Source organism: Thalassophryne amazonica, chromosome 9, assembly GCF_902500255.1.
Source record: "Thalassophryne amazonica chromosome 9, fThaAma1.1, whole genome shotgun sequence".
In the NCBI taxonomy this organism is placed as follows: domain Eukaryota; kingdom Metazoa; phylum Chordata; class Actinopteri; order Batrachoidiformes; family Batrachoididae; genus Thalassophryne; species Thalassophryne amazonica.
In genome coordinates, this window is record NC_047111.1 from 106,381,505 (window position 1) to 106,409,219 (window position 27,715).

A 27,715-nucleotide genomic window follows, 5' to 3' on the forward strand; every position below is an offset into this window, starting at 1 on the left:
TGCAACGATTATTTTGGTGTGTTTATGTCGTAAGAATACCCATTTGTCAAGTGTTTATCATGATGTCATCAATATTTGTTGGAGAGCCAGAGCGTCTCCAGATCCAGAAATACTATAAATTTGATGGATTGTTGCCGTGTTCAGATTAATTGGAATCAGGTCAACAATGTCCAAGCTCGGTATGTAGTCGATTGCCTATTGTACGCTTGGAACACTCAGTGTGATTGGGATATTCTTGCCTACCTTCATGATGATTAATTCTGAATAGGAAAGGATTGAATGAAACTTTCCTGACAGAGAAATGGGTTTTTATTTAAAATCCCCTTCCCAAATATAGAAGCTTCAGACCATTTTGGCAATATACTCTTTCAAGAAATCTGTGGGATTGATTCCCATGTGCTCTGTTAACTTTTATTTGTGATGAAAGATCTCACCAAATTGGCATTCATGGACTGCATGGATAATGAGTTAGGGTGTTTACATACGGTGCCCTGTGTGTAAGTTTGTCAGAACACACATTGTATACTTGGGCAGAACAGTGGCTTTGTGGTTAACACTGTTGCCTCATAGCACGATGGTCATGAGATCCCTTCCCAGCTGGAGCCTTTCTGTGTGAAGTTTGCATGTTATTCCCGTGTTTGCGTGGGTGCTCCAGGTTCCTCTGGCTTCCTCCCGCATACAAAAACAAGCAGATTAGGTGAATTGTAAACTTTAAATTGACCGTAGGTGTGCATGTTGGTGTGAATGTGATTGTCTCTTTATATATTGGCCCTGTGACAGACTGGTGTCCTGTCCAGGGTGTACCCCCCATGCCCTATGACTGCTGGGATAGGCTCCAGCCCCTCTATGTCCCCTTAATTGGAGTAAGCAAGTATAGAAAATGAATGGATATTGTAATCTTCACATTTACCTGGTTTTCACACATTCATTTTATTCAGAATGACTTGTAACACCAGAGTTGACTTTGTATTCTGTCAGAGGTTGCAAAAAACTCCTTGAAAACAGTTAAAATTAGACCTCTGCAAGTTGGAAAGGAGGTCATCATTTACTCTATGAGAAATCTGGGACAGAACACGGAACATGTCACCAATCTGATAAAATGTGAATGCACTGAATGCTGCAAAGACTCCTACCCAACAGACAAAATCACTTTCTGGATCCTTTCCTTCACCAGAGAAATTGCAACACAAGATTTTTTTCTCCGTTGCTACATATATATGTCAAAGCTGTGCATTGAGTGAAACTGTGCTTGTTAACGGAGGTGGAGTACAGGTGGGCGGAAGCTTGGGTACCAGTATGGTGTATATAATGATGTGCAGGGCCACTTTACGAAATGGAACTCTTTTTCACACTGTGTGTATCTTCCCCCCCAGAGGAGGGTGAGTACTTCCTGAAGGTGCTGATCCCCAGCTATGCAGCCGGCTCTATAATTGGCAAGGGCGGCCAGACCATCGTACAACTGCAGAAAGAGACGGGTGCCACCATTAAGCTGTCCAAATCCAAAGACTTCTACCCAGGTACGAATGAACATTTCGTAATTAAGCATCAGTGAATGTAAAGGCTTATGAGAAGTTGCCTGACTCATGATCCAACTGAAAGAGGTGATGCTTTCTGAAGAGATTTACATGTCCTTTTCATATGGTTTCCAATGAAAAAGTGGTCAGTTTTAATCATCCACTTATGACAAACATAGTGAATGTCATCTTCATTGTGTCTAGACATGCACACAGATGTTAAAGGTGCCTGATGCTGCAGTCACGTCTGAAGACACCGTACTTCAAAAGACAACAGATACAACAACAGAAGAGCATTTCCACTTGAAGTTGTCAAAACTTAAAGCATGATATTTCATGCAAATCTTGACGAATTTCTGTGCACATGCACAACACGCATTTCACATTTAGTGTTTGGGAGGTTTGGGATAGAATAAGTATAAAGCCGCGTTCACACCGGGCGCGATCAGACGCTACAAATTCGCGTGGGTCGGCAGGTGACGGACGCGCCTCCTTCGCCCGGTGTGTCGCTCTGCTTGGGTGGACTTTCGCTGCGAAAATTCGCCCCGGTGCATTATCAAATAGGAGGAGCTTCCATTCCGCTCGCCGGCTCCGGTTGTCAGTCAAGCTAACATGACAGACCTTGATCACACGGAGCGAGTTGTTGTGGAAAGCTCCCAATACAGAGAGTATCATTATTTGCTGCAGGAGCTGTGTCTGGGTGACAGCCGCTTTCAGCGGTCCTTCCACCTCTGCGGGACCCAGTCTGAGGATTAACTGTCCCGTTCGCGCGTGCACATGTAAACAATAAAAAAAACAAAAAAAACAAAAAAACAAAAAAGAAACTCCACTGCTTGCTGCAGCTGGCTGTTCCCCCAAAAAACTCTGTCATAATTGTGTTTAGAAACCAGTCACCATTTGTTTTATTATACATCTGTGTAGTTAATTAATAAAATATTCTCTACAGACGATTCGCTCGCGCGCACGTAAAATAAAAATACAAAGAAACTCCGCTCCTGCTGCTGCAAGTAGGGCTGCTGCTCGCTCCAAAAACTCTGTCATAATTGTGTTTAGAAACCAGTCACCATTTGTTTTATTATACAGCTGTGTAGTTAATAAGTAAAATAATCTCCAGGACGATTCGCGCGCGCACGTAAAATAAAAATAAAAACAAACTCCGCTCCCCGCTGCTGTGGTGCTGCTGTTCGCTCCAAAAACATGATTGTGAAATAAAGGACAAAAGAGACATAAGTCCTGCTCACAGGCTGTTACCAGATACAGGACATGTTCACATCTTCAGTCAAACTCCAGACATCTCCACGTCACTACATATTCAGTCCCTGATTGGTCATCGCGGCGCGACAAGACGAGAAAGTTCAGATTTTTGAACTTGGGGAGGAGGGCAACGCGACGTGACGCGACGCAATATCGCACCACAAATGCGCAAAACACTCAAAATCGTTTCACTCGCATCGCTTCACTCGCATCGCTTCACTCGCATCGCTTCACTCGCGTCCGTCGCGTCGCGCTGTGCGGTTTGGCACCAAAACGCGTCCTTACATAGGGATTACATGGCAACCTGTGGCTGCAGTCGCTCGCGTCGCGCCCGGTGTGAACGCAGCATAATGAGTATAAGACAAATTTGTGTCTCTTTTGTTAAAGTCAGAAAATCAGCTCTGTTGTTTTTAGTCATGTGATCACAGCCATCTGGCTGATGAATATGTGAAATATGTGCGGATTTTTGTGCATTACTGTTCAAAGGTTTTACTACCAGTTTAACTTGCAAATAACGATGCTTTGTCTATGCATTTTGACATCACTAGAGTAAGGTGAGAGGGGCACTTTGCTTTGGGTGAGCAGTATGCTCAGAAATAATATTTCTGTGAAGATCTGAAAATCTATACCTCTTGTTTTTTATTTGTTTTCATTAGTTGTTTATTATTATTATTTAGTCATTTATTAATTTTTTCACAGTGTTTTTGGTCATTGGTAGAGTGATGGTTAGTGATACTGCTCAGGTGATTGTAAGAGTTTGGGTTAATTTTAGTCATAATAACATTTCCTTGTGCTGTGCACGCTGCTGTAGATGAATACCTTCAGTGTCCCTATGGAGGCTCTGACAAAGCGAAGTGAATTAACATACCGAGGGTAGCACCATACTGAAAAGACAGGCCGGACATGTTGAAATGTAGTCCTGAAGAACTGAGCTTTTCCAGTTGGGGTGAGTATGGAGTCAACGGAGTACTTTGTTTGTTAACTGAAGGGTCAGTAGGTTTGTTCCCGTGATTGTAGCCGAGTGTCAAAATGTGTCCTTGTATTCCTGTCACGATAATCAATATATCCGCTTATTGTTTGATATATAAAGATGAACACGATCATTTTGCGGGCCTCGATATATCGCCCTTTACATACGCATTTATTGTTGCCAACAATTCAGCAACTTGCGCGGCTTCTTTTGTCCCTCTTGGCCTGCTGTCTGCAGAAGGTGGGAACTGTGGGCTCAGCTCCGCCCATATACACACACACACACACACACACACACACACACACACACACACACACACACACACACACACACACACACACACACACACACACACACACACACACACACACACACACACACACACCGAGTGAACAGCGTACTGCAGTAAACAGCCAGTCACATCGACTGCAGAAGGTTTTGAAGTCAGTAAGCTTTGAAGAGTACATGGACTTGGTTTCAGCACCTATTTTCACAGCTCTGGTGTGGGAACATTCCAGTGTCGCCGACCGAACGGCCCCCCCCTAAAAATTGGTCCACTCTGCCTTCACTCCGCATGCGTCATTTTGGGCCACAGCAGCACATCTGAGACTGACTCTCTACACCCAAAGCGATCAAAGGGAATAATGTGATTGTTAACCATCAGATGACAAAGTAAAACCTCTTGAATCATTCTAAAGTCAGTTTTAAGCAGAAAATGAGGCGATAATCAGTGAGTTGGTACTGATGTCCAAAATGACGTAGGCGTAGCAGCAATGCACGTCACACTCAGACGTGCTTCTGCGCTCTGATCGCTTCCCCCGTATTCTGTTATGAAATAATGCTGAATTTACGTGGAAATAATTGTTGTATAAAAGCTTCAGGTATCTGTCGCTGAGACAGATGATGACTGGAGTGCAGTTTGAAGCAGAAACGAGGTGATAATCGGTGAACCGCAGCTGACGCTCTGAAATGTTGCATGTGCAGTGAACGCAGGGCAGATAGATTTTTAGGGGGGTACTGTTCAATCGGCGACACCGGACTGAAGTTGAATGAGCGAGAAGAACCGATACCTGCACAGTCTATGAGTGCACTGCATAACAGAAGAGAAATCGATTTTTAATTGTTGTTATCGGTTCCGTAAGTCCGCACTATCAAGCAGAGAGACACTGTTGAAGACCTACCTGAGACCTATTTAAAGCTAAGCGGTGTGTTTGTGTATTTAAAAAAAAAAAAAACACAGAACTTTGTGTTGATCCCTGTAGCAGCAAATGTTGACTGCTTGCAGACAACGTCAGAAGAAGCATGCACGTGAATCAGTTTAACTGACTTGATCAGTTTTCATCTAGTCACCAATAGGACGCACAGTGGATTTACACTATCAGTGTGGCTTTTGATGAAATCAGAGGAGTTTTTCACAGGCTGTGTTCACGACATGCATGCACTGCCACTCCGATCACTGTGATTTTTTTTTTGCAGAGAATACATCAAAATAAATGCAGTTATCACTTTAAAAAGAAGCCACTATGACACAAAAATCACACTTAATTAAACTTTGCAAATGATCCGCGTTTCACCTGCGTGCCGATCCGTGGGGGATGGTCCATACAGCTCATGGATCTGCCGTGACAGCGCTATCATTGGTACAAACTAGTCTTAAAATAATGTCATCAATAATGCTATATTTTCGATTATTACGATATTTTCTCAGACAATATATTTTCCAGCAAAATTTGTCGTGGCAGGCATATGTCCTTATGCAATATATGAAATCCCTAAATAGCTCAACATTGGGCCACATTACCACCTTTGACTACTTAAAAACATGGGATTAAAGGGTACAGAAAGAAGAATTGAGTTTTTGCAGTATAATGTTGTTGGTTTGTTTTAAAACCATTCCTCAAAAATCTACAAACTGAAGTTGGGTGTAGGGCAGGGGCATGGGCCAGGAAAGTACTCCTTAAATTTTGAACAAAAACAGAATCCACGAGCAGATTCAATGTGTGTATAAAGTGCCTGATGCACCTTGGCTTAAGTGTCTGCTCTTGTTTGAGCAATGAAGAAAGTGGTACAGAAAAGGAGAGGGAACAATGCATTTGTTTCACTTACATTAGTTATAAATCTATGTAGGTTTGGGGCCGATCCGATCCCAGATCGGTATCGGGTTCTGATACCAAAAAATTGTTACTGAAAAATCAGCCGCTTCAACGTCCCGAGGTTGTGAAACGCTTTAACAGCAACTCAGAGCACAGCTGAGGAGGACAGCCGAACAGAGATTCACTTTTTTTCCGCTGCATGGGAAAAAACTCAACCAAAATCCTTGTGTGTACCCAGAGTTACTCGCGTGAGCGCCGCTGATGATACGTTTAGAGATTTAGAGTTTATTTTACAGTTGAAAGACTTTATGTTTGCTCAGCAGGAAAACGGCACGTGAGGGAGAGAGACAGAGAGAGTGAGGGAGGGAGAGAGAGAGAGTCAGAGAGAGGGAGGGAGAGAGAGACAGAGACAGCAAGAGAGGGGAGAGAGAGGACTTTTTTGTTTTTGCTCCAACCTTTATTCCGACAGTGTAAACATATGTTTCAATTTAAATTGAATTGAGAGACAGACAGAGAGAGGGAGAGAGACAGACAGCGAGAGGGAGAGAGACAGAGAGAGAGTGCTGTCTTTTCTCTTTGAGTCTATAAAAATAAGGCTATAAAAGTTTGTAAAGAAAAAAATTTTATAAAAAATGAAAGTACTTCATTCTTTCACTAAAACATCAAGTCTAGACTTCCATCTTAGATACACCTTCTGGCAAATCGTAGAAGAACTTTCGGGTCTCCTTTTAAGAAAATCATATAAAATCAGCAATAATGATATATATTAAAGCAAACAGAGCTTTGGTATTGGATCGGAAAAGTATCGATATTGGTAGATATCCAAATTCAGGTATCGGGATCAGATCGGAAGTGAAAAAGTGGATCAGTGCATCCCTAAATCTGTGTCTGTACAAGAAGGTTTGGAAAGTTTGCTGTGGCCATGGGTTGCCAGTGTTGGTGTTAGTACAATGTGGCTCCCATAGTAGCCGAAATAACAAATGAAATCAGACACAAGTTAAGCCGACGTGAACTGTTGTGTGATATTGAGACTGATCTTGGCTTTGGGAGGGCTTAGAAATGTTAAAGACAAAGTTGTGTATTGTGGCTCTACACAAACTGTCCTAAAATAACACAAACAACCTTTGCAAGAGCAAAGAAAAAGGTGTTTTACTTATTTTGAAGTAATATACTTGTATTATGTTGAGAGCCTTTTAAAATGACTTACAATTTCACTAAAGTGGAATAAAAATCTGTTTTTCATCTTACTGTGTCCTTTGGACAGTTTTTAATCATATCTTATCATACTGTGATTGCTGGGCGATTAGTGGCTGGATCTCTGACTTATTCTCAGTGAATTCTGGTTTTCAGTTGGGATGCATAATGGCTGCTTCTCTGTTCAGTGATTGCATTGTCTGGGTGTTGAGTAGGGATGTGAAAAATAGTAGCTTAGGTGCCTTTGTTAATGAGGAAAGGCTTTCTGAAAAGTTTGCAGACGATGGTGTGATGTTTTGGACGATCACTGGATGATCCGAATTGCAGCACATGAAGTTGCACGAGGGATCAGAGTGTCTGGGTTTGTGATTCTCCTGGATTCTTACTAAGGGCACACTCACACTACGTTACTTGTACCATGCCCAAGTATGTCCGAGTACAGCATGTCTTTTTCCTGGTTCTCTCCCTCAGCCCCAACCAGTCCCAGCAGAAGACTGCCCCTCCCTGAGCCTGGTTCTGCTGGAGGGTTCTTCCTGTTAAAAGGGAGTTTTTCCTTCCCACTGTCGCCAAGTGCTTGCTCACAGGGGGTCGTTTTGACCGTTGGGGTTTTTCCGTAATTATTGTATGGCCTTGCTTTACAATATAAAGCGCCTTGGGGAAAATTGTTTGTTGTGATTTGGCGCTATATAAATAAAATTGATTGATTGATTGATGTTTGACCCCTGGCTCCCCCCAAAAGTCCAGTTCATTTGACCAATTTAGGTACTAAGTACATGCTTTGCCTGAGCGTGCACGCCTTACCATGCCTGGCTACAATGTATGTAGTGTAATCACAAACAGTACCCAAACACGGCTGTTGGACTGACATGACTCTTCCATTTAACACTTACTTTTAATATGATTATTGTTCTTATTGCTTGAATACTATAGTCTTCAAATCATTCAAGAACATCTTGGTTAAAAACAAGTCTGATTTTTTTTTTTTTTACTTATTGATCAAATCAAATCAATTTTATTTATATAGCGCCAAATCACAACAAACAGTTGCCCCAAGGTGCCCCATATTGCAAGGCAAAGCCATACAATAATTACGGAAAAACCCCAACGGTCAAAACGACCCCCTGTGAGCAAGCACTTGGCGACAGTGGGAAGGAAAAACTCCCTTTTAACAGGAAGAAACCTCCAGCAGAACCAGGCACAGGGAGGGGCAGTCTTCTGCTGGGACTGGTTGGGGCTGAGGGAGAGAAGCAGGAAAAAGACATGCTGTGGAGGGGAGCAGAGATCAATCACTAATGATTAAATGCAGAGTGGTGCATACAGAGCAAAAAGAGAAAGAAACACTCAGTGCATCATGGGAACCCCCAGCAGTCTAAGTCCATAGCAGCATAACTAAGGGATGGTTCAGGGTCACCTGATCCAGCCCTAACTATAAGCTTTAGCAAAAAGGAAAGTTTTAAGCCTAATCTTGAAAGTAGAGAGGGTGTCTGTCTCCCTGATCCGAATTGGGAGCTGGTTCCACAGGAGAGGAGCCTGAAAGCTGAAGGCTCTGCCTCTCATTCTACTCTTAAAAACCCTAGGAACTACAAGTAAGCCTGCAGTCTGAGAGCGAAGCGCTCTATTGGGTGATATGGTACTATGAGGTCCCTAAGATAAGATGGGACCTGATTATTCAAAACCTTATAAGTAAGAAGAAGAATTTTAAATTCTATTCTAGAATTAACAGGAAGCCAATGAAGAGAGGCCAATATGGGTGAGATATGCTCTCTCCTTCTAGTCCCCGTTAGTACTCTAGCTGCAGCATTTTGAATTAACTGAAGGCTTTTCAGGGAACCTTTAGGACAACCTGATAATGAATTACAATAGTCCAGCCTAGACGAAATAAATGCATGAAAGACAAGACCTTTCTAATTTTTTCAGAGGAGCTACAGCATCCAAAGTTGTCTTCAATGAGGATGTAAAACTATTGACGAGATACTCTATCTCACTCACAGAGTTTAGGTAGCTACTCTGCACTGTGTTGGTATATGGCATTAGAGAACATAAAGAAGGAATCATATCCTTAAACCTAGTTACAGCGCTTTCTGAAAGACTTCTAGTGTAATGAAACTTATTCTCCACTGCTGGGTAGTCCATCAGAGTAAATGTAAATGTTATTAAGAAATGATCAGACAGAAGGGAGTTTTCAGGGAATACTGTTAAGTCTTCAATTTCCATACCATAAGTCAGAACAAGATCTAAGATATGATTAAAGTGGTGGGTGGACTCATTTACATTTTGAGCAAAGCCAATTGAGTCTAATAATAGATTAAATGCAGTGTTGAGGCTGTCATTCTCAGCATCTGCGTGGATGTTAAAATCGCCCACTATAATTATCTTATCTGAGCTAAGCACTAAGTCAGACAAAAGGTCTGAAAATTCACAGAGAAATTCACAGTAACGACCAGGTGGACGATAGATAACAAATAAAACTTGTTTTTGGGACTTCCAATTTGGATGGACAAGACTAAGAGTCAAGCTTTCAAATGAATTAAAGCTCTGTCTGGGTTTTTGATTAATTAATAAGCTGGAATGGAAGATTGCTGCTAATCCTCCGCTTCGGCCCGTGCTACGAGCGTTCTGGCAGTTAGTGTGACTCAGGGGTGTTGACTCATTTAAACTAACATATTCATCCTGCTGTAACCAGGTTTCTGTAAGGCAGAATAAATCAATATGTTGATCAATTATTATATCATTTACTAACAATGACTTAAAAGAGAGAGACCTAATGTTTAATAGACCACATTTAACTGTTTTAGTCTGTGGTGCAGTTGAAGGTGCTATATTATTTTTTCTTTTTGAATTTTTATGTTTAAATAGATTTTTGCTGGTTGTTGGTGGTCTGGGAGCAGGCACCGTCTCTACGGGGATGGGGTATTGGGGGGATGGCAGGGGGAGAGAAGCTGCAGAGAGGTGTGTAAGACTACAACTCTGCTTCCTGGTCCCAACCCTGGATAGTCACGGTTTGGAGGATTTAAGAAAATTGGCCAGATTTCTAGAAATGAGAGCTGCTCCATCCAAAGTGGGATGGATGCCATCTCTCCTAACAAGACCAGGTTTTCCCCAGAAGCTTTGCCAATTATCTATGAAGCCCACCTAATTTTTTGGACACCACTCAGACAGCCAGCAATTCAAGGAGAACATGCGGCTAAACATGTCACTCCCGGTCCGATTGGGAAGGGGCCCAGAGAAAACTACAGAGCCGACATTGTTTTTGCAAAGTCACACACCGATTCAACGTTTATTTTAGTGACCTCCGATTGGCGTAACCGGGTGTCATTACTGCTGACGTGAATTACAATGTTACCAAATTTACACTTAGCCTTAGCCATCAGTTTCAAATTTCCTTCACTGTCGCCTGCTCTGGCCCCCGGAAGACAATTGACTATGGTTGCTGATGTCGCTAACTTCACATTTCTCAAAACAGAGTCGCCAATAACCAGAGTTTGATCCTCGGCGGGTGTGTCGCCGAGTGGGGAAAAACGGTTAGAAATGTGAACGGGTTGGCGGTGTACACAGGGCTTCTGTTTAGGGCTACGCTTCCTTCTCACAGTCACCCAGTCAGCCTGCTTTCCCGGCTGCTCGGGATCTGCTGGAAGGGAACTAACAGCGGCTAAGCTACCTTGGTCCGCACCGACTACAGGGGCCTGGTTAGCTGTAGAATTTTCCACGGTACGGAGCCGAGTCTCCAATTCGCCCAGCCTGGCCTCCAAAGCTACAGATAAGCTACACTTATTACAAGTACCATTACTGCTAAAGGAGGCCGAGGAATAACTAAACATTTCACACCCAGAGCAGAAAAGTGCGGGAGAGACAGGAGAAGCCACCATGCTAAACCGGCTAAGAGCTAGTACCTGCGCTAAGCTAGCGGATTCCTAAAAACACACAAAGTGAATAATGTGTAAATAATTTAGAGGTGATTCAGCAGAAGGAGTGCTTTAGTTAAGGCACGTGAAGATTACACTGTGAAACAAATCGTTATCTAGTTATCTAGATCAATCTAACTACGCAGATTAAACAGCTAACAGATACAGCAAAACACCGCTGTGCTCCGGAACAGGAAGTGATACAATACCGCAGTGAGAGCTAACCACCAGTAGAGGCCTACTGGTGTTTTTAACCAAGAACATCTTGGTTAAAAACAAGTCTGATTTTTTTTTTTTTACTTATTGATGACTGTGAATTGTTGTCAGCGAGCAAAGCTGTGAAATATTTCCATTTCATCTGTTACCTCCATAAAAATCTTGTCATGCGAACAATGTATGTAGAATACAATGATAAATACATACATTGATACATTGATAAATACATACAAATACATATATTTTACAGAATTGACAAATGCCATATTCCATAATGTATTTGGATGGGACATGGTTAATATGGTGGGATGGGGTCAATTAATTGTTACCACAGATCCTCAGAAATTATTGTTGCAGACCATTTCAACCATTTTTACAGACTGTGTGCGCCTGTGTTAATAAAGATTCTGCCAAATTTTACTGCCTGTAAAATGATTAATCCTGCGTGAACACACATCAGTAATATCGTATGGAAAAGGAGTTTTCTGAAATTGATCTCAGGCACGGAGGCATGTCAAAAATGCATTTGGACGACACACATCTTTAGGTCACCTGCTTTGGCAAGTGCAAAACATAGACACATGCAGATTTTAAAAGAAAAAAACAAAACAGGAATAAAAAAAGAACTGTACATTAAATCCAAAACCAGTGGGATGAGAATTTTTTTTGTGCTTGTATGAGAGGCATTTCCCCATCTACTCTGCTTTGGGCACAGGTTTTGAGTATATTTCTTATTGTTACATGGGAAACAAGGTACCAGTAGATTCAGTAGATTCTCACAAATCCAACAAGACCAAGCATTCATGATATGCACACTCCTAAGGCTATGAAATTGGGCTATTAGTAAAAAAAAGTAGAAAAGGGGGTGTTCACAATAATAGTAGTGTGGCATTCAGTCAGTGAGTCAATTTTGTGGAACAAACAGGTGTGAATCAGGTGTCCCCTATTTAAGGATGAAGCCAGCACCTGTTGAACATTCTTTTCTCTTTGAAAGCCTGAGGAAAATTGGATGTTCAAGACATTGTTCAGAAGAACAGCGTAGGTTGAATAAAAGGTTAATTGGAGAGGGGAAAACGTATATGCAGGTGCAAAAAAACTATACTCTGTTCATCTACAATGATCTCCAATGCTTTAAAATGAACAAAAAACCAGAGACGCGTGTTGGAAAATGGAAAACAACCATCAAAATGGATAGAAGAATAACCAGAATGACAAAGGCTCACCCATTGATCAGCTCCAGGATGATCAAAGACAGTCTGGAGTTACCTGTAAGTGCTGTGACAGTTAGAAGACGCCTGTGTGAAGCTAATTTAGTTACAAGAATCCCCCGCAAAGTCCCTCTGTTAAATAAAAGACATGTGCAGAAGAGATTACAATTTGCCAAAGAACACATCAACTGGCCTAAAGAGAAATGGAGGAATATTTTGTGGACTGATGAGAGTAAAATTGTTCTTTTTGGTGCAAGGGCCACAGACAGTTTGTGAGATGACCCCCAAACTCTGAATTCAAGACAGTTCACAGTGAAGACAGTGAAGCATGGTGGTGCAAGCATCATGATATGGGCATGTTTCTCCTACTGGTGTTGGGCCTATATATCGCATACCAGGTATCATGGATCAGTTTGGATATGTCAAAATACTTGAAGAGTTCATGTTGCCTTATGCTGAAGAGGACATGCCCTTGAAATGGGTGTTTTAACAAGACAATGACCCCAAGCACACTGGTAAACGAGCAAAATCTTGGTTCCAAACCAACAAAATTAATGCCTTGCAGATGTGAAGAAATCATGAAAAACTGTGGTTATACAACTAAATACTAGTTTAGTGATTCACAGGATTGCTAAAAAAGCAGTTTGAACATAATAGTTTTGAGTTTGTAGCGTCAAGAGCAGATGCTACTATTATTGTGAACACCCCCTTTTCTACTTTTTTTTCTAATAGCCCACTGTCATAGACTTAAGAGTGTGCATATCATGAATGCTTGGTCTTGTTGGATTTGTGAGAATCTACTGAATCTACTGGTACCTTGTTTCCCATGTAACAATAAGAAATATACTCAAAACCCAGATTATTGTGTTTTAGTCAAATAGCACTACTATTATTCTGAACACTACTGTACTTCTGTGGGAAACGTTTCCGTTATTTTTATTTTCCTCGCGCCATCGGATTTAGTCTATAGTCTGATTTCATGATGTTCGTATTGGTAAAATTGTTTGGAGATACTACAGTGGCTATTAAGTCTCACGTTATCACGTCCCTAATCTGATATTGAAGGATAAAAGTAACGCTCTGCCACTCATCCACACAGTCGCAAATGAGAGACGTGTTACATATTTTCCCATGAAGTCTGCATTGTGTTGAAACTACAAACGAAATGGATGAAAACGTTGTTCTGCTACAGGGAGCCGATTTAAAGTTCATCAGGAATGAATTAAAAAAGACCAAAATGCTGATCCGACTTTTTTAAATCATCGTTTATATGGAAAATCTTTCACTCCCAGGAAGTCTTTGATCTTATTATGTCATGTTTTTGATGGACTTTGTTGACAGTTGACATTATTAAAGTTATCTCACAAATCAAAATCTATCTTTGGGAATAATTTACTTCAAACTGTTTCCATGCAAACTGGATGCATTTGTTTGTTGAGCTAGCCTGCTAAATCTGCATTTTATGGTTTCTTATGTTACACGGGCATGAAATATTCATTTGGTGGACAATATGCTAAACATTTAGCATACTCTAAAAGTCAAATATTGGTGTGAAAAACATTTATGTGTCATTTTGCACAACATAAACTGTCAGGATCCCAGAAATGCTGACGTCAGCACTGGAGGGAAGAATTTGTGTTATTGTAGTTCCCATTTATAGAATTGAATCAGAATCAAATTTAAACCCAAATCAGGGCCCTTGAGAACTAAAGGTGATACTGGGGACTTAATGAACAATAGGTACAATTTTACTTTTATCAAATTTAAATTTTTGCTTATTTTAAGTTGTTATAAAAGCACAAATTGCTGAAGTCAAATGTTTAGATAAATGTAGAGAGAAAATAGTAACAGTCCAATGCAAATATGTGGTTTTATGAAATAGTAATAACACCGTATTCTAATCCATGTGACAGACTGTGTATTATAATTCTGTCATCTTTCCAATATGAGAAAATATGCTTTTCATGACTAAAATAGGAGCAAGAAATAGCTCGCATTTAGCTTGGTAATTGCACCACATTGCACCAAATTGCATGGAATATTTAAAAATTTACTGTGGGAGGTCCCCCAGACCCCTACTAGGTGCAGCAGCCCCAATTTCATGAAACGAATTCCGTCTTCCCCCAAGTGACACTCACTGCACACATCACCAGAGAATAAACAAGTGTGACAGCCGTGCGTTAGACATGTTTATTACGTAATCGAGTAGTCAGTCCCTACTGTGTCATTTATATCTAGTTTTCTTAGAGTGTGGAAACTCACCCAAACACATTTGTGCTCTTTCTCAAAACAAAAGTGATGTTCTCATCTGATATTAATTATTGCAGTGCTTGAACACAACATGCATCCGGCTTCACAAGCTGACTCGAACGGCGCAGGTCAGCAGAGGCTGTCTCTGTTTATATTATGCTCCATTCACGTGCATTCATGCAGCTTTTCCCCCTTGCTCACAATCAGCTCACAATTTGATTTCACTCACATCTGCATTAAGTTTTACACAGTTATTACTTTAAAAATAAGACAGCGTAATGATAAACCTATACTAAACACTATGATATAAACATTGCAGTTACTTCACAGATCATATGCATGCCGAATCGTGAAGGGCGGTCCATACTGACCATGGTTCAGCTATGATCCTTGACACCACTAGTTAAAAGTGTCAAACTTGTAGAGATCCACTCATCTTGACAGTGACGTTTATGTGTCTGGGTCCTTGGGCTTTCAAATCAAGAAAGGTTATGAGTCTTGAGGTTGCTGGAGAGAGGTGTTCGGCGATGCTGATACCTCTGCAGGAAAACAAACGTTTTTAGGAATGTGAATCGTACAACAACTCACGATTCAATTCGATTCCGATTCTTGGGGTGAGCTCTGAGAAATAGTTATATTACTTAAAAATGTTTATGTTTAAGAAAATGCAGCTTTACAAGGTTAATCAAGTGATTCTAGATGTAAATTTACTTATCTGCTTTGCTTGTTCAGAGCTGACTGGCAGTTTAGCGAAGTGCTGGTCAGTAGTCGGCAGAGACCGCTGCTCCCCTCTTTTAGCTGTGTGGGCTTGTGGATTTGAAGTGTTTCCGAAGTACTTGACTTTCATTTTGCAGATTTTGCACACTGCATAAGTCATGTCAAGCTCCTTCTTATGCAGCAAATAATAAAATCCAAAATGTGCTCAAACATTTGCCTTCGGCAAAGACGGTGCTGGCTGAATTAGCTCTTTGTCCGCCATCCTAAGCTGCAGCTCACGAATGTTGAAGCACGCCGGACCCTCCCCTCACAGGACGCTGTAGTACGGAAGCCGTTGCCTGACAAACAGTACACACAGTGTGTAAGCAAGAAAATGTTTAAAAAAATGCTTTTTAAAAATCGATTCTTGGACATTTTGGATCGATTCAGGATCGGAATAAATAAGAATCGCGATTCGGACGTGAATCGATTTTTTTCCGTCACCCCTAGAGTCTTTAGTATTTGAGCTCTTTGGAGGATCCTTGTGTGCTCTTGGAAGACTGTGTGTTGTTCAAATGATTAATTAGGCAGACTGAGATACAGAGTACCATTTGCATTGTGATTGAACGTTAACAAGGCCTTTTTGGCTATGCCATGCATTTCTTTGGGTATGATTCCACACATGGGGGTTTCACTGTTGAGAACTTCAACTGTGCCAAGGGAGCACACGTTTCAGATGCCTGCAGCAGATAGATTCTCATCCACCCCCACCTCCTTTCGAGAGGTGGGGATGGACAGCTATCTGCCTGAGTGGTTGCCAGCCAGTCTCCAAGGCAGGTTCTGTAGTGTGGTGGAGACTGCGATGCATGGCAATAGGGAATGCTCCCAGTTCTGACCTGACCTGATCTAAATATATGTGTAAACAATTACTTTTTTCATGAACATATTGCCGGCAGCCCGGTGGCTTAGTGGTTAGCACTGTTGCCCTCAGCGAGAAGGTCATGAATTCAATTCCCACCTGTGGCCTTTGTGTGTGGAGTTTGCATGTTCTCCCCGTGTTTGCGTGGGTTTCCTCTGGGTGCTCCGGTTTCCTCCCACATTCAAAGACATGTGGGTTAGATGGATTGGGATCTTTAAATTGTCCGTGGGTGTGAATGTGTTTGTCTGTTTGTGGCCCTGCGACAGAGTGGCGTCCTGTCCTGGGTGTACCCTGCCACGTGCTCTATGACTGTTGGGATAGGCTCCAGCCCCCCACGACCCTTGATTGGACTAAGCGGTTGAAGGTGAGTGTGTGTGTGTGTGTGTGTGTGTGTGTGTATGAACATATTGCCAGATTTCTTTGTATTCTTACCCTGTAAAATGTGATACCTTTAAAAATGCCACCAGTACTCAGTGGCATCTATACAACTATATATCATGTATCCAGTCAAATGTGCTTTGTCAACACCTTCTATCATATGTAAATATGGCCATAAGACTTACCCAGTTTTAAACATTTGAATACAGTCAGTCTGAACATTGATTCCCGTGTAACATCATCTTTCATTTGGTTTCACGTCACGTCACATAAAAGTAAGAGACTCTATCTACCATTTCAGTGTTACTAATTTTCTGCCTGCAGGTATATCTGTTCATATAAAACAAGAACTGTCTTTCTGGGAAAAACAAAAACAAACCATGGTTGCCATTTTATTTCCCCAAACTCAGAGCAAATTCTCCAAAGCAGACAACATGTGACACATAGTGAAAGCGTTAGTCGAGCAGGAGCATCTCATTCAAAAATGGCAACAGAGGACCGATGCTCATGCAGCTCACTGACCCCAATCTCATGGAGGTCAAAGCAGTAGCATCTTATCCTCCAGACACATGCGCCTGAGTTGGAGAGTAGTTTTTGTTTGTCTTTCATGCATCAGAGGAGGTTTCAACCTGCTGAAAAATAACAGGTGCTGAGCATCTCAGCCGCTTATACGTATTAGCTCCAGATGTTTCCTGTGAAAACTGATGGAAGCAAATACTCCAAAGGGATATAATGATACACTTTATCCTGTCTGCATATACTATTCCGAATAAACAATAGGTGGCGATGCACAAAGGCTCTGAAAATGATTTTAAAAATGATGCACAGGTGAGAAATAGTGCTGTCGGATTCATGGCTCTAACAAAGGATTAACCAAAAATAAATATCCAGAGTCCATATTTCTTCAGCTTGATTGAATCTGTCCTCTCATTTGTTTTCTTCACAGAAAACAAATTAGTTCTCTACCTGAAAACTGCACAGCATGACTTACATTTGACCTTCTCTGTTTGGAGTTATATGTGATGTATGGGGCTGATTGAAGTCTGGTGAAGATTTACTGAGCACTTGGGGGACTAAAGTCTTTGCACAGACATTTTTCTTGTTCGTTTTCTTCCACCATGTCTGTTAGTGATGATAAAAAGATGCATGTTTGAGCAGCGTAGCTCGAAATTCTTCACATTGGATGCCAACTTGAGAAAATGAGTTATGGCTACTTAACTGGCAGAAGACCAAATAGCAAAGACATGTATCTTTCCTTATATCTCAGTGGGCTGTGTGGATGTGTTCATAGGCCACCACCTGCTCAGCCCTTCCCCCTACTCATTATCGCGATGAGTGAGAAGTAGAGGTCAGGGACAGGGTGCTGGCAAGGATATGATTGGGTGTTCCAGCCCGTAGAAGTAAACTGAAACAAGTTGTAATGTGCACTACACAATAGCTGAGAGCGCCGCTTCCTGAGAAGTCAGAAGGCTGTATCTTAAAACAAATGTGCCATCTGTAAAACCCCACCATCTTTCAGGTTTCCCATTTTTCACCCCTTGTCCTTTAGTAGTATCATTGTCTGAGCCGTTCTTCCATTTTTCTGCCACCCTGTAAACATGATTTTAAAAAAAGTTATAGAATTTGTCCACATTAAGTTCCCAAGTGAGTTTGACTAACTTTTGCAACCTAGAATGAGGTGGGGTGGCGCATTCATCAAAAGTGTTGCCTCATAATCAGGACATGTCTCACGTTTTTTAACAGCCCAGTTAGCAAGACAACATAGAAGTACTCATGGTTGTGTCTCTGCACACATATGCTAATAATTAGTGATGTATTTTATTCCTCTCACTCTGAGCGTTAGCAGGTGAATTTCCGGAAAATGTTTCACTTGGCAATTCTCGGCATTTTCCAGCTTGTGACGCACCTATTAGCAAAACAGAAGCATCCCAATGACTGACAGGCAGAGGGAAACGAACCTGCTCCATCCAAAAATGAAGCTTCTGAGCTGTTGTTCGAATGTGATGGCTCAGATTTACAGAGGATTTACAGAGAGGAGATGACCCGCTTCACTCTGAAACTCTCAACATTTTCAGAGTGTCGGATTTTTGAGCCTAAAGTGTGGTGACGCGCTGTTTGTGTGGATGCTGGTTTACTGAAGGTGATGTGGATTGGATGTTGGGACATCTGACACTGTTTTTAACAGACTGCCTGGACACAGAGCTGGATTTGTTACACTGGAAAAAAAGTCAGAATACATTATTTCCAGGAGTTAATGGAGGTTATTTTACGTGCCACAATTGAGAGAGAGGCAGAGGTGCAGCCGGCGATCTCGCACGTGCTTCTTTGATCGCGTGGAGTTTACATTTGGAAATTAATCCATAACATGACGGGGAGTCTGGCATGTTCAGGATTTTACCCCTTTTGTGTTTTTGTTGCTAGATTTCTAGATTTTTTACACTGAGAGAGTGAATTTGGAGCTGGAATGTGTGTATGTGTGCTGCGAAGCTCACTCTGGGTGTGCGCACGTGTGCTGCACAGCTGATGAGATGCTCATTTTCCCCCTGCAGCAGATGTATTATTTTTTTAGATTTTATTGATAACAACACTCATAATTAATCATGCACAAAGCTGAATCTGGAGCAGAGATGGTTATTGACAGGCTGCGTTTATGACTCGTGGCTGCAGGTGCACATCAACCTTCTTGGACCTGCAGCTTTTACCGTGACTACATCAAAATTAACAGTTAGCACTTAAAAACGAGTCATCATAACATGACATAAAACTTACGTCAACTTAATCTGTGCCTCACATCTTAACGTTAGCAGCTACATTCCATTGAAGTGCATGCTGGGACGCTTCTAGTTGTGACGTCACTTGTCGGAAACACTCGAGTACTCACAAGTGCTTTGTTTTCTGACATCTTTGTAGCTGTTTGTTGCGAATGCCATATACTTTGAAACTGGTCACAGAAGTGCACAAAGTAATCCCGGTGGATCATCAGATGGTCACTAACAGCCTAAATCTAAATTGTTATATTTCGGTGCGACATGTCCTTTAAAGAATGAGCTAAAAGGAAAGTTGAAGAAATGAAATGAGATTAAAAGATCATTTTTGAGACATATACAGGTCACAATGAAAATAAACCAGGTCACAAGCAAAATCCTTGAACTAAGGACCAGCTCTTTCAAAGTTTTGTCAAAATTTGTATCTCTTTGAGATAGTATACGTGAACAAAAAGTAACATGGTGCAGTCCTGCAAATTCCACCCTCCTTCTTCAGTGGATAGCTTATCTAACATTGTTGTGACAATCTCATAATTGTAAGAAATTGCTATTCATTGAATGTGCAAAATGGCCAATATGTTTTCATTTTCATCTGCAAACATAAGCTTTATAAGATATAAATGGACAGGCACACAAGTATTTTCTGTTCTCTGAGTACCAGCAGATTTAAGATGGTAGTCACTGTATAATAAACTGATACATGTAATGATTTAATGCAAATTTTAGGCAATTTACTTAAACCTTCATTCAACTCAGACTTTATTCAATTACATTTTTTATAGGTAGGTAAGTCCCACTCTCGATTCCGAGCATTGGAGATGCACCAGTCATAGTAAAACATATGCTGCGCCATGGCATGATAAGGTAGGGTGTCCAGTTCCTTTGCTGACCCTCTTTGTAGCCCCAAACTGGAACTAGTCAGGTACCCCTTTTATTGCTGGGCGAGCAGGTGGGAGGCATCAGGCGCCTACTCATCCGAGACGCTAACCGTGTGCGCAGTTAGAGTGAATTTTTCTCTGAATGCTGTAGACTAGGTATAGTTCACCTGCATTCCTGGGTCAGTGTCTTCATGTTACCCCCTCATGTTATGCCTTCCAATGTAAGAAGCTCATGTCTTGAAAGTTGTCTTTCATCCCGATGTTTGTGAATTGTAGATACGGCTCGAAACAGATCTTGCAGGTAGTGTTGTTTGGTGTACACACAGGTGCATTTAATTTGGATCAGATCTAAGGTTGTGTATTGATATAGCTCCAACTCTTGCTTGGTTGACCAGTGCATATTCCATAGTGAATTTTGGTACCCATTGACATTTTAAGCCCTGCATCCATACTTTTCAAGTTCAAGTTTATTTGCCATTTGCAGTATTAAAACCACATTGGAAAAAATGGTGCAAGGAGCTCAAAAGTGCACTAGCAAGACATACACAAACAATAAAAAGACATAAAAGAACATAAAAAATGCCATAAAAACGACAAAGCCACAAAATAATAAGATACATTTAAAACTAATCAAAGAGTGTTGATCATTGCCATGGCTTGTGGGAAGAAACTTTTTCTATAACGTGATGTCCTCTGATGATACTTGTGTACTACTTACAGTGCACCCCTCAAGACGGTCACAGAAACCGTAGATACAAGCGATTCTGCATGAATCACTTACTGAACATCTGTCCATTTACTTGTAGGTTGCTTTAACGACGATTTAGGGGACTGTATCGTAATAGCAGTATTAGACACAGTTCACGCCCTCATCTCATCCTGCGGCAGCATGAGCACACTCCAACTACAGCACAGTCGCACACTCGAGCAATCAAGGGACGACAAGCGATGCAGCCATTTTCTTCTGCAATTCTCACCATGATGGAGCAGACTGAGACTCTTAGCCACCTCAAATCACTCATCAGTCAGTATAAGACATGAGTCTGCAAATTCAAAGGATGTGAATGGGGACTGTACGACTGGGCGCTGCTGTGACACACTGAGATGGATGAGCAAAGATAGTAAAGGGTGTGGATGATGCATGATTGTATGTGAACGAGGGTCAGGCCCAGAAATAGCCTCTTTCAATCACTCTCGGTGGACGTGACCCTTGTTCCAGCTGTACTCAAGCTGCTCTTACATGAGCCAAGTTTCCTCTTTCCTCGCCTCCACTTACACTTTCTCTCTCAGATTTAATTGTAGTTGGGAAAACTCAACAACAGTTCCGATGACATCATACTGCTGTTCAAATTTCTCCTGCTCCTACCACATAGGCCCTGACTTTTTCTTTTTTTATTATTTGGCTTGAAGTCATTGGAACTGCTGCATGACTGAATTACTGTAGCTCCCACAACAGCGGCACTTTATGCATTCACCCACGCACACTGTGTTCGGCAAGTACACACACCTACATGTACACACTTCCACAATTTCAAGCAGCTGCAAATGTTGCCGTGGGACTTCGAGATTTCTGTTTAAACTTTAGAAATGAAACTCCAAAGGCGTTGCTTTATGCAGCTGGACTCTAGCCTAGAGCATGTATTGAATTACTTTGTGCTGCACAAACATATGAGTTCGTTGTGATGTCATAGAAACACTGGGCCTATGTTTTTGATTATCATTAAAATATCAGTCTCGATACGTGTGCGTTCCATCCAGAATAAGGTGTACTTTTATTCTCAAAAATAAGCTTGTAAAGAAGAAACACTCAATTGTATTCTCAGTGAAGGTCAAAAATTAAAGAATCCTGCAGCAATTCATTTTTTTTCAGTTTGACGTGTGCATAAAGAGGCAGTAGACAGAGTTTCCTCAAAGTTGTTTAACAGAGCGTCCAATCTTCTATTTTCATGCCATAATATATGTTTGTGAACAAATCGCATTAAAGTACAACTTCATTTCATTACAATCCTAGTCATACTAAAAATTGTTATAAATCAAGTGTTTGGGCACGCTTTTTATGTTTGCTTTATTTGTGGGACTGCACCAATGTATTTATTTAAATTTATTTAGGAAATAATGAAGGAGAGTAAAGGGTCAGTCATCCCTCAAGTTATAAAAATCCACTGTTTGCTCAGAATTAGCAATGAAATAATGCTGGCAACCTACTTTGTAATTGTCTGCACATTTGCAGTGGAACATCTGAAAATAATATGACCAGCTATGTGTATTTTTATTGAATTTTTTTGTACATACACCAGTTTCTTGCTCACAGGATGCAGGACTATTTTGTGTTCTTAGGGTGAATAAAAAGTCTGCGGGTCAAAGAGTTTTCTCTTATTGTGCCCTCTTTCTGTGGACCAGTCTTCCAGCGTCTATAAGGCAGTCAAATTTTGTGAAAATTTTTAAAGCCAGATTGAAGGCGCATTTATTCTCTCGCTCATTTAGTTAGCATATTTGTTGTTATGCTTTTTATTGTTGTTATTATGCTTTTTATTTCTTTTAGTATTTATTATTTCTTTTATTCTTTTAATTGTGTTTTTAATTGTACTTTTTAATATTTTAATTCATTTTAATTTGTTTTTGGGTTGTTTCATGTGAAGAGCCTTGGGGCGACACTGTCGTGAGTTGGCACTCTACAAATTGAATAAATTGAAATTGAATTGATTTGTATCAACCCTCTCAATGTCAGTCTTCCAAGATAGTTCCAGCTTCTTTTCTTGGGAAGTCACACATATTAAATTAATTAAATGATACTGAAAGCAAGATAGTATTATACATACATGTAGTATTATACATACTGTATATCCATACAGTTTCCTACCATGGAATTAACTTATCATATCATACAAAATTAAAATAAGTGCTGCAGGAAGCACTGCTCTGATCTCCTCCCCACCTCACCAGCTGTAGTGACCCCTGGCAAAAAAAAAAAAAAAGATGTTTTGGGAGATATTTTTTCAGTTTTCACATTTTGGAGTTAACGGTTTGCAGATAATTCACTATTTGCAGCTGATTCACATTTTGGGGGTTCACAGGCAACAGTGGTAGTGTAGTATTGTAATCGTTTATGGGTTCTGCACCCAAACTAGCACAGAAACACGCAAGCATATTTTCACCAAAAGGTAGTAAGAATATTCCATGGGTGAGTGTCTGTAAATTATTAACTTTTGGAGCAGCTTGGCCAAAAGTTAAGGTCATCAAAACCATACTCCAAAAAATACATTTCGTAGTACACTGAAAAAAGAGAACATTTGAACCAACTTAAAAAGTGTTACAATTTCTAAAAACCTGAATGAATTAAGTTGTTTGAACTTAAGTTTGTAAGTTAGAGTTGATTTAACTTTCAGACTTAAGTTCAAACAACTTAATTCATTCAGGTTTTTACAAATTGTAACACTTTTTTAAGTTGGTTCAAACATTCTCATTTTTCAGTGTTATCTCTACAGCCAATAGGGCTACAGAGATGTTGTGAACCTCATATCAATCAGTCAATTATTTGTAATCAAATGGTAAGACTGGCATTATGGTAACGTCCCAAAATAATATGTGTACTTGCATGATATGCGTCCCCACCCTACCATGAGCAAACATAAAAACATGTTGCAAATACACTGCTTAAACTGAGTTGGATGATTACAAAACAACATAAAATACTTTGACATTGTTGTATGTATTAGTGCTGCCACAAATGATTATTTTGATAATCGACTAGTCACCGATTATTTTTGCAGTTAGTCAACTAATCAGATCCTACGTAAATTGCGACTCATCGCACCAGCATGCAGCTGCTATGATATAACCATCATTAGCTTCAAGCTTGAAGGGTTTAAGGTATGTGCTAACTAAAAATAAAGACAATTAAGATGATAGTTCATTCAACTTTGAGGAACATACTTTTTTGTACTGTAATGTAGCATTATAAAACATTGGCGTTGTCACATTTCCTATTGAAGCATGACATCAGTTATAACATTACAGAAGACGTGTGTGCTAAGGCTAATGAAATCATTACTGTTAATGTTTGCGTTTACAGGAAGGAAGTAGCTCACTATAGACATTAATGTTAGCAGCTAACTAGCCAATTAGCTTACCGAGACGATTCTCGGTTTGTCAGAATCAGCCACAATGTGTTTCCTTCTCAGATGCTCCTGCATTGCTGTTGTACTGCTGTGGAAGGCAAGTTCTGTTCTTGCAGATTTTGCATTGCATGTTTTTTCTTTTTAATTTGGTTAAAATGCTCCCAAACTTTTGAGCTTCGTTGCCGGCAAGCCATGATATTGTTTGGGTAAAAGATGTACGTCAAGGACAGAAAGGCAGCGGAAGGACCAGCAGAAGTTCTGAGAGAAAAATAAAGCTTAAAAAATAAATAATAATGTTGATTATTAAATTAGTCGCTGACTATTTTGATAATCGACGTAAATGTGACTAGTCGACTAATCGTGGCAACCCTAATACGCATCAGAGGAAACTGAGGATGATGCGCTTCCAGTTGTGCATTTGTTGAATGCATGGGCTCTACGTTTTTTTTTTCTGAGGTTTTTTTTTTGTTTATTTTTGTTTTGACATTGATGCAAAGAAGGTATCTATTTTGACAGGTCAGGAGCAAGCAACTTTGGAATTTATATGTTGTGTCATTGTAGCATTTTTATTCTCACTATAAAGCACAGATGCTGTGTTCTATATACAGTGCAAAACTCATGGCACAAATATACCTCTAGACAAAAAAAACAAAAAATGTAGGTGCCACTAAAAGTCATCTTTATATAGTTTGTAAAGTAGGGTTACAGTGACACATACAAGCAAATCAGGAAGTGAAAAATGGTGAATGTAAACAGAATTCACCCATTCATCCATTTTCTATACCCAGTTACTCCAATTAAGGGTCACAGGGGTGGGGGAGCTGGAGCCGGAGCCTATCCCAGTAGTTCACGGGGTGTGAGGCGTGGTACACCCTGGACAGGACACCAGTCTTTCGCAGGGCCACATGTAGACAGACAAACTCATTCGCACCTGCACACACACCTACGGTAAATTTAAAGTTTCCAGTTCGCCTGCATGCTGTTGGATATGGGAGGAAGCCAGAGCACCCAGAGAGAACCCACGCAAACACAGGGAGAACTTGTAAACTCCACACAGAAATGCTCAGTTAACAAACAATCCCATGACCTTCTTGCTGTGAGGCAACAGTGCTAACCACAAAACCAACGTGCTGCCCCTAAATAGAATTCACATATATTCAAATATTACCCTGTTCATGGACACTCATCTGTGACAAAGACACATTAATCAGTTCCTTCAGAAATTTGCAATGCCAGGATTTCAACAATTAATTCAACAAAGAGTTCAACCAAAAAAAAAAATCTATATTGTCTATATAGTCTCTATATACAGAAAATATATATCCATTATCTCTCTATATAGGTACATGTATATTGGTTGAATTCTTTGTTGAATTAATTGCTAAAATCCTGCAATCACAACTTTCTGGAGTGTCTGATTAATGGACTGGTCTTTGTGTCTTTAATGAAAAATTAATTCTACTGACCAGTACTGAAGGGTAAGAGAACATTGATTACTTGAGGCAATAATGTGTTCCAAGGGTATGTTGCCTCACTTAAGATGGACTCATTTATCAGTTTGTGCAGGGAACATTCAAATAGGGTACTTGGTCGCTATAAATTCCTGTGAGTGAAGCTGAGGTGAAATGTCCGTGTTCCAGTTTGCATGCGTGTATTTGCTGGATGATTAGTCATATTGTTATGTCTAATTAATTGATTCTCTAAACCAAAGGGAATTATGGAGTTTTACGTATACCTGAGCAGCAATATGCACTGCCCTACTTATCTGTGGCTATAGGGAGGTGTTCTTAGCCATTAATCTTTATTTTTTTGTTGCTGTTGTTGAATTGTAGGCTTGAATATAAGGAAAATCACCCTTTTTTCCCCAAGTCAAGTAGTTATGGACTTTTGCAGGTGTGACTGGAGAAACTATGTATAGTGGAATTTTTGTCTGTTTCATATACAGCCTCATAATAAAGTGGCATAAACATGGATTTTCTTAAAAACAAGAGGTGAAATTTTGGCTGCAGTTTGCTAATACTTTTCTGTTCCACTCCATCATGAATCTATCTTGAAATATTGTAAAACATGTGGAGGATTTAACAACCATAAGAATGTTCTTAAGATGTGAAGCTTGCAAATGTACAACACTTCAGAGTGTTATGCTGCATGAACTCTTCAAAATGTTCATATGGATGTTGAATCCTCTTTGTTCTTTCCTCTAATGCATTCCTTGGTGCATCAGTTTCATCTTGACTGAAGGTTGTGAGCGCAACATTGGCTCTGTATTCTGTTGGCACGCACTCTTAGGTTACACCATTCACATCACGTCATTTGCAGATCTTCTATTGCCTGTTTCTGGCCCCTGATTCTTCACTTCTGTGCCTCTAAAAAACAGTCAGCTATCCAAATGGGGAATGCTGTAGTGTGTGATCTGTGGTCATAGCTGAGTTGAAGCAAGTAGTGACCAATTGGGAAAATTTTGAACATCTTAAGAAAAAAATCATTACATGAGACTTCGTGATCCACAATAGTGAATAATCAGATGTATTCTGTGCATAGTGGGAATGATGAAATGTGTCTTTTTCTGTAACATTATAGATGGCTTTGGCTTTTACTTCATTACTACATCTTCCAAAGTGGATTTAAAGGTTATTTATTGCCTGAATGTGGATTTGGCTGTGGGTTCACTTTGATGCCATCTTAAAATTAAAGGCTAAAATTAAAATACAATGCAGACTGTTGTCCGTTTTGGAGCCAAGCAATTTCATTGACCGGCCCAGGCAGCAGAGTACAGCGCACCGGTCAGTGTGTGCGCAGGATGGTGTATTCGTAGACTCCATGTCCACTGACCTTTTCAAATATCATCTGGAAATATAATTACATCCATAATAGCATGAAAGGCATGCCACACTTGTCAGTAGATATTTTCAGATGTTAACAGATATATTATAGCTTTGTAATAACAAAACTAAATTGTAAAGTGTACAGTAGCGCATAGGCTGCACACAGTACAGTTTTGAGCATGCCCAGTTAATCCCGTGTTGTGGGGCTGCGTTCAGTGTCACTTGTAATGGCACAAACCCAGGCCAGGTTTCATAAAGTATTCTAATCTTGTTTAGTCTCATTTTGTTTAGTTTTTGACATTCATCATTGCACAAAGAGCTTAGTCAGCTAAAGTTTCGTGTTACCCGATTAAGTTTTTAGCCTGGTACAGAGGAGGCTAATTTTATTTTAGTTGACAAAACTTAAGTGTCTTACCTCAAAAACAGCAGCTGTCATGTACCGCCACTTGATGAAACACTCAAGAGCACCCCTACATCACTCATATTCCTCCAACAGGAGAGCTTCCTCTGCTTTTGGCCATGATTACAGCAGACG

The 27,715-nt window shown here is 40.5% G+C and overlaps 1 protein-coding gene across 2 annotated transcripts in view; it reads left to right on the forward strand.

Moving 5' to 3' along the window:
• Window positions 1-27,715, forward strand: part of nova1 (NOVA alternative splicing regulator 1) — a 73,690-nt gene that overhangs the window by 18,140 nt on the left and 27,835 nt on the right. For both annotated transcript variants that reach the window (XM_034178915.1, XM_034178917.1), the window contains exon 2: window positions 1,374-1,517. In XM_034178915.1, the coding sequence (XP_034034806.1) occupies window positions 1,374-1,517 (144 nt within the window). The remainder of the gene's footprint in view (window positions 1-1,373; window positions 1,518-27,715) is intronic.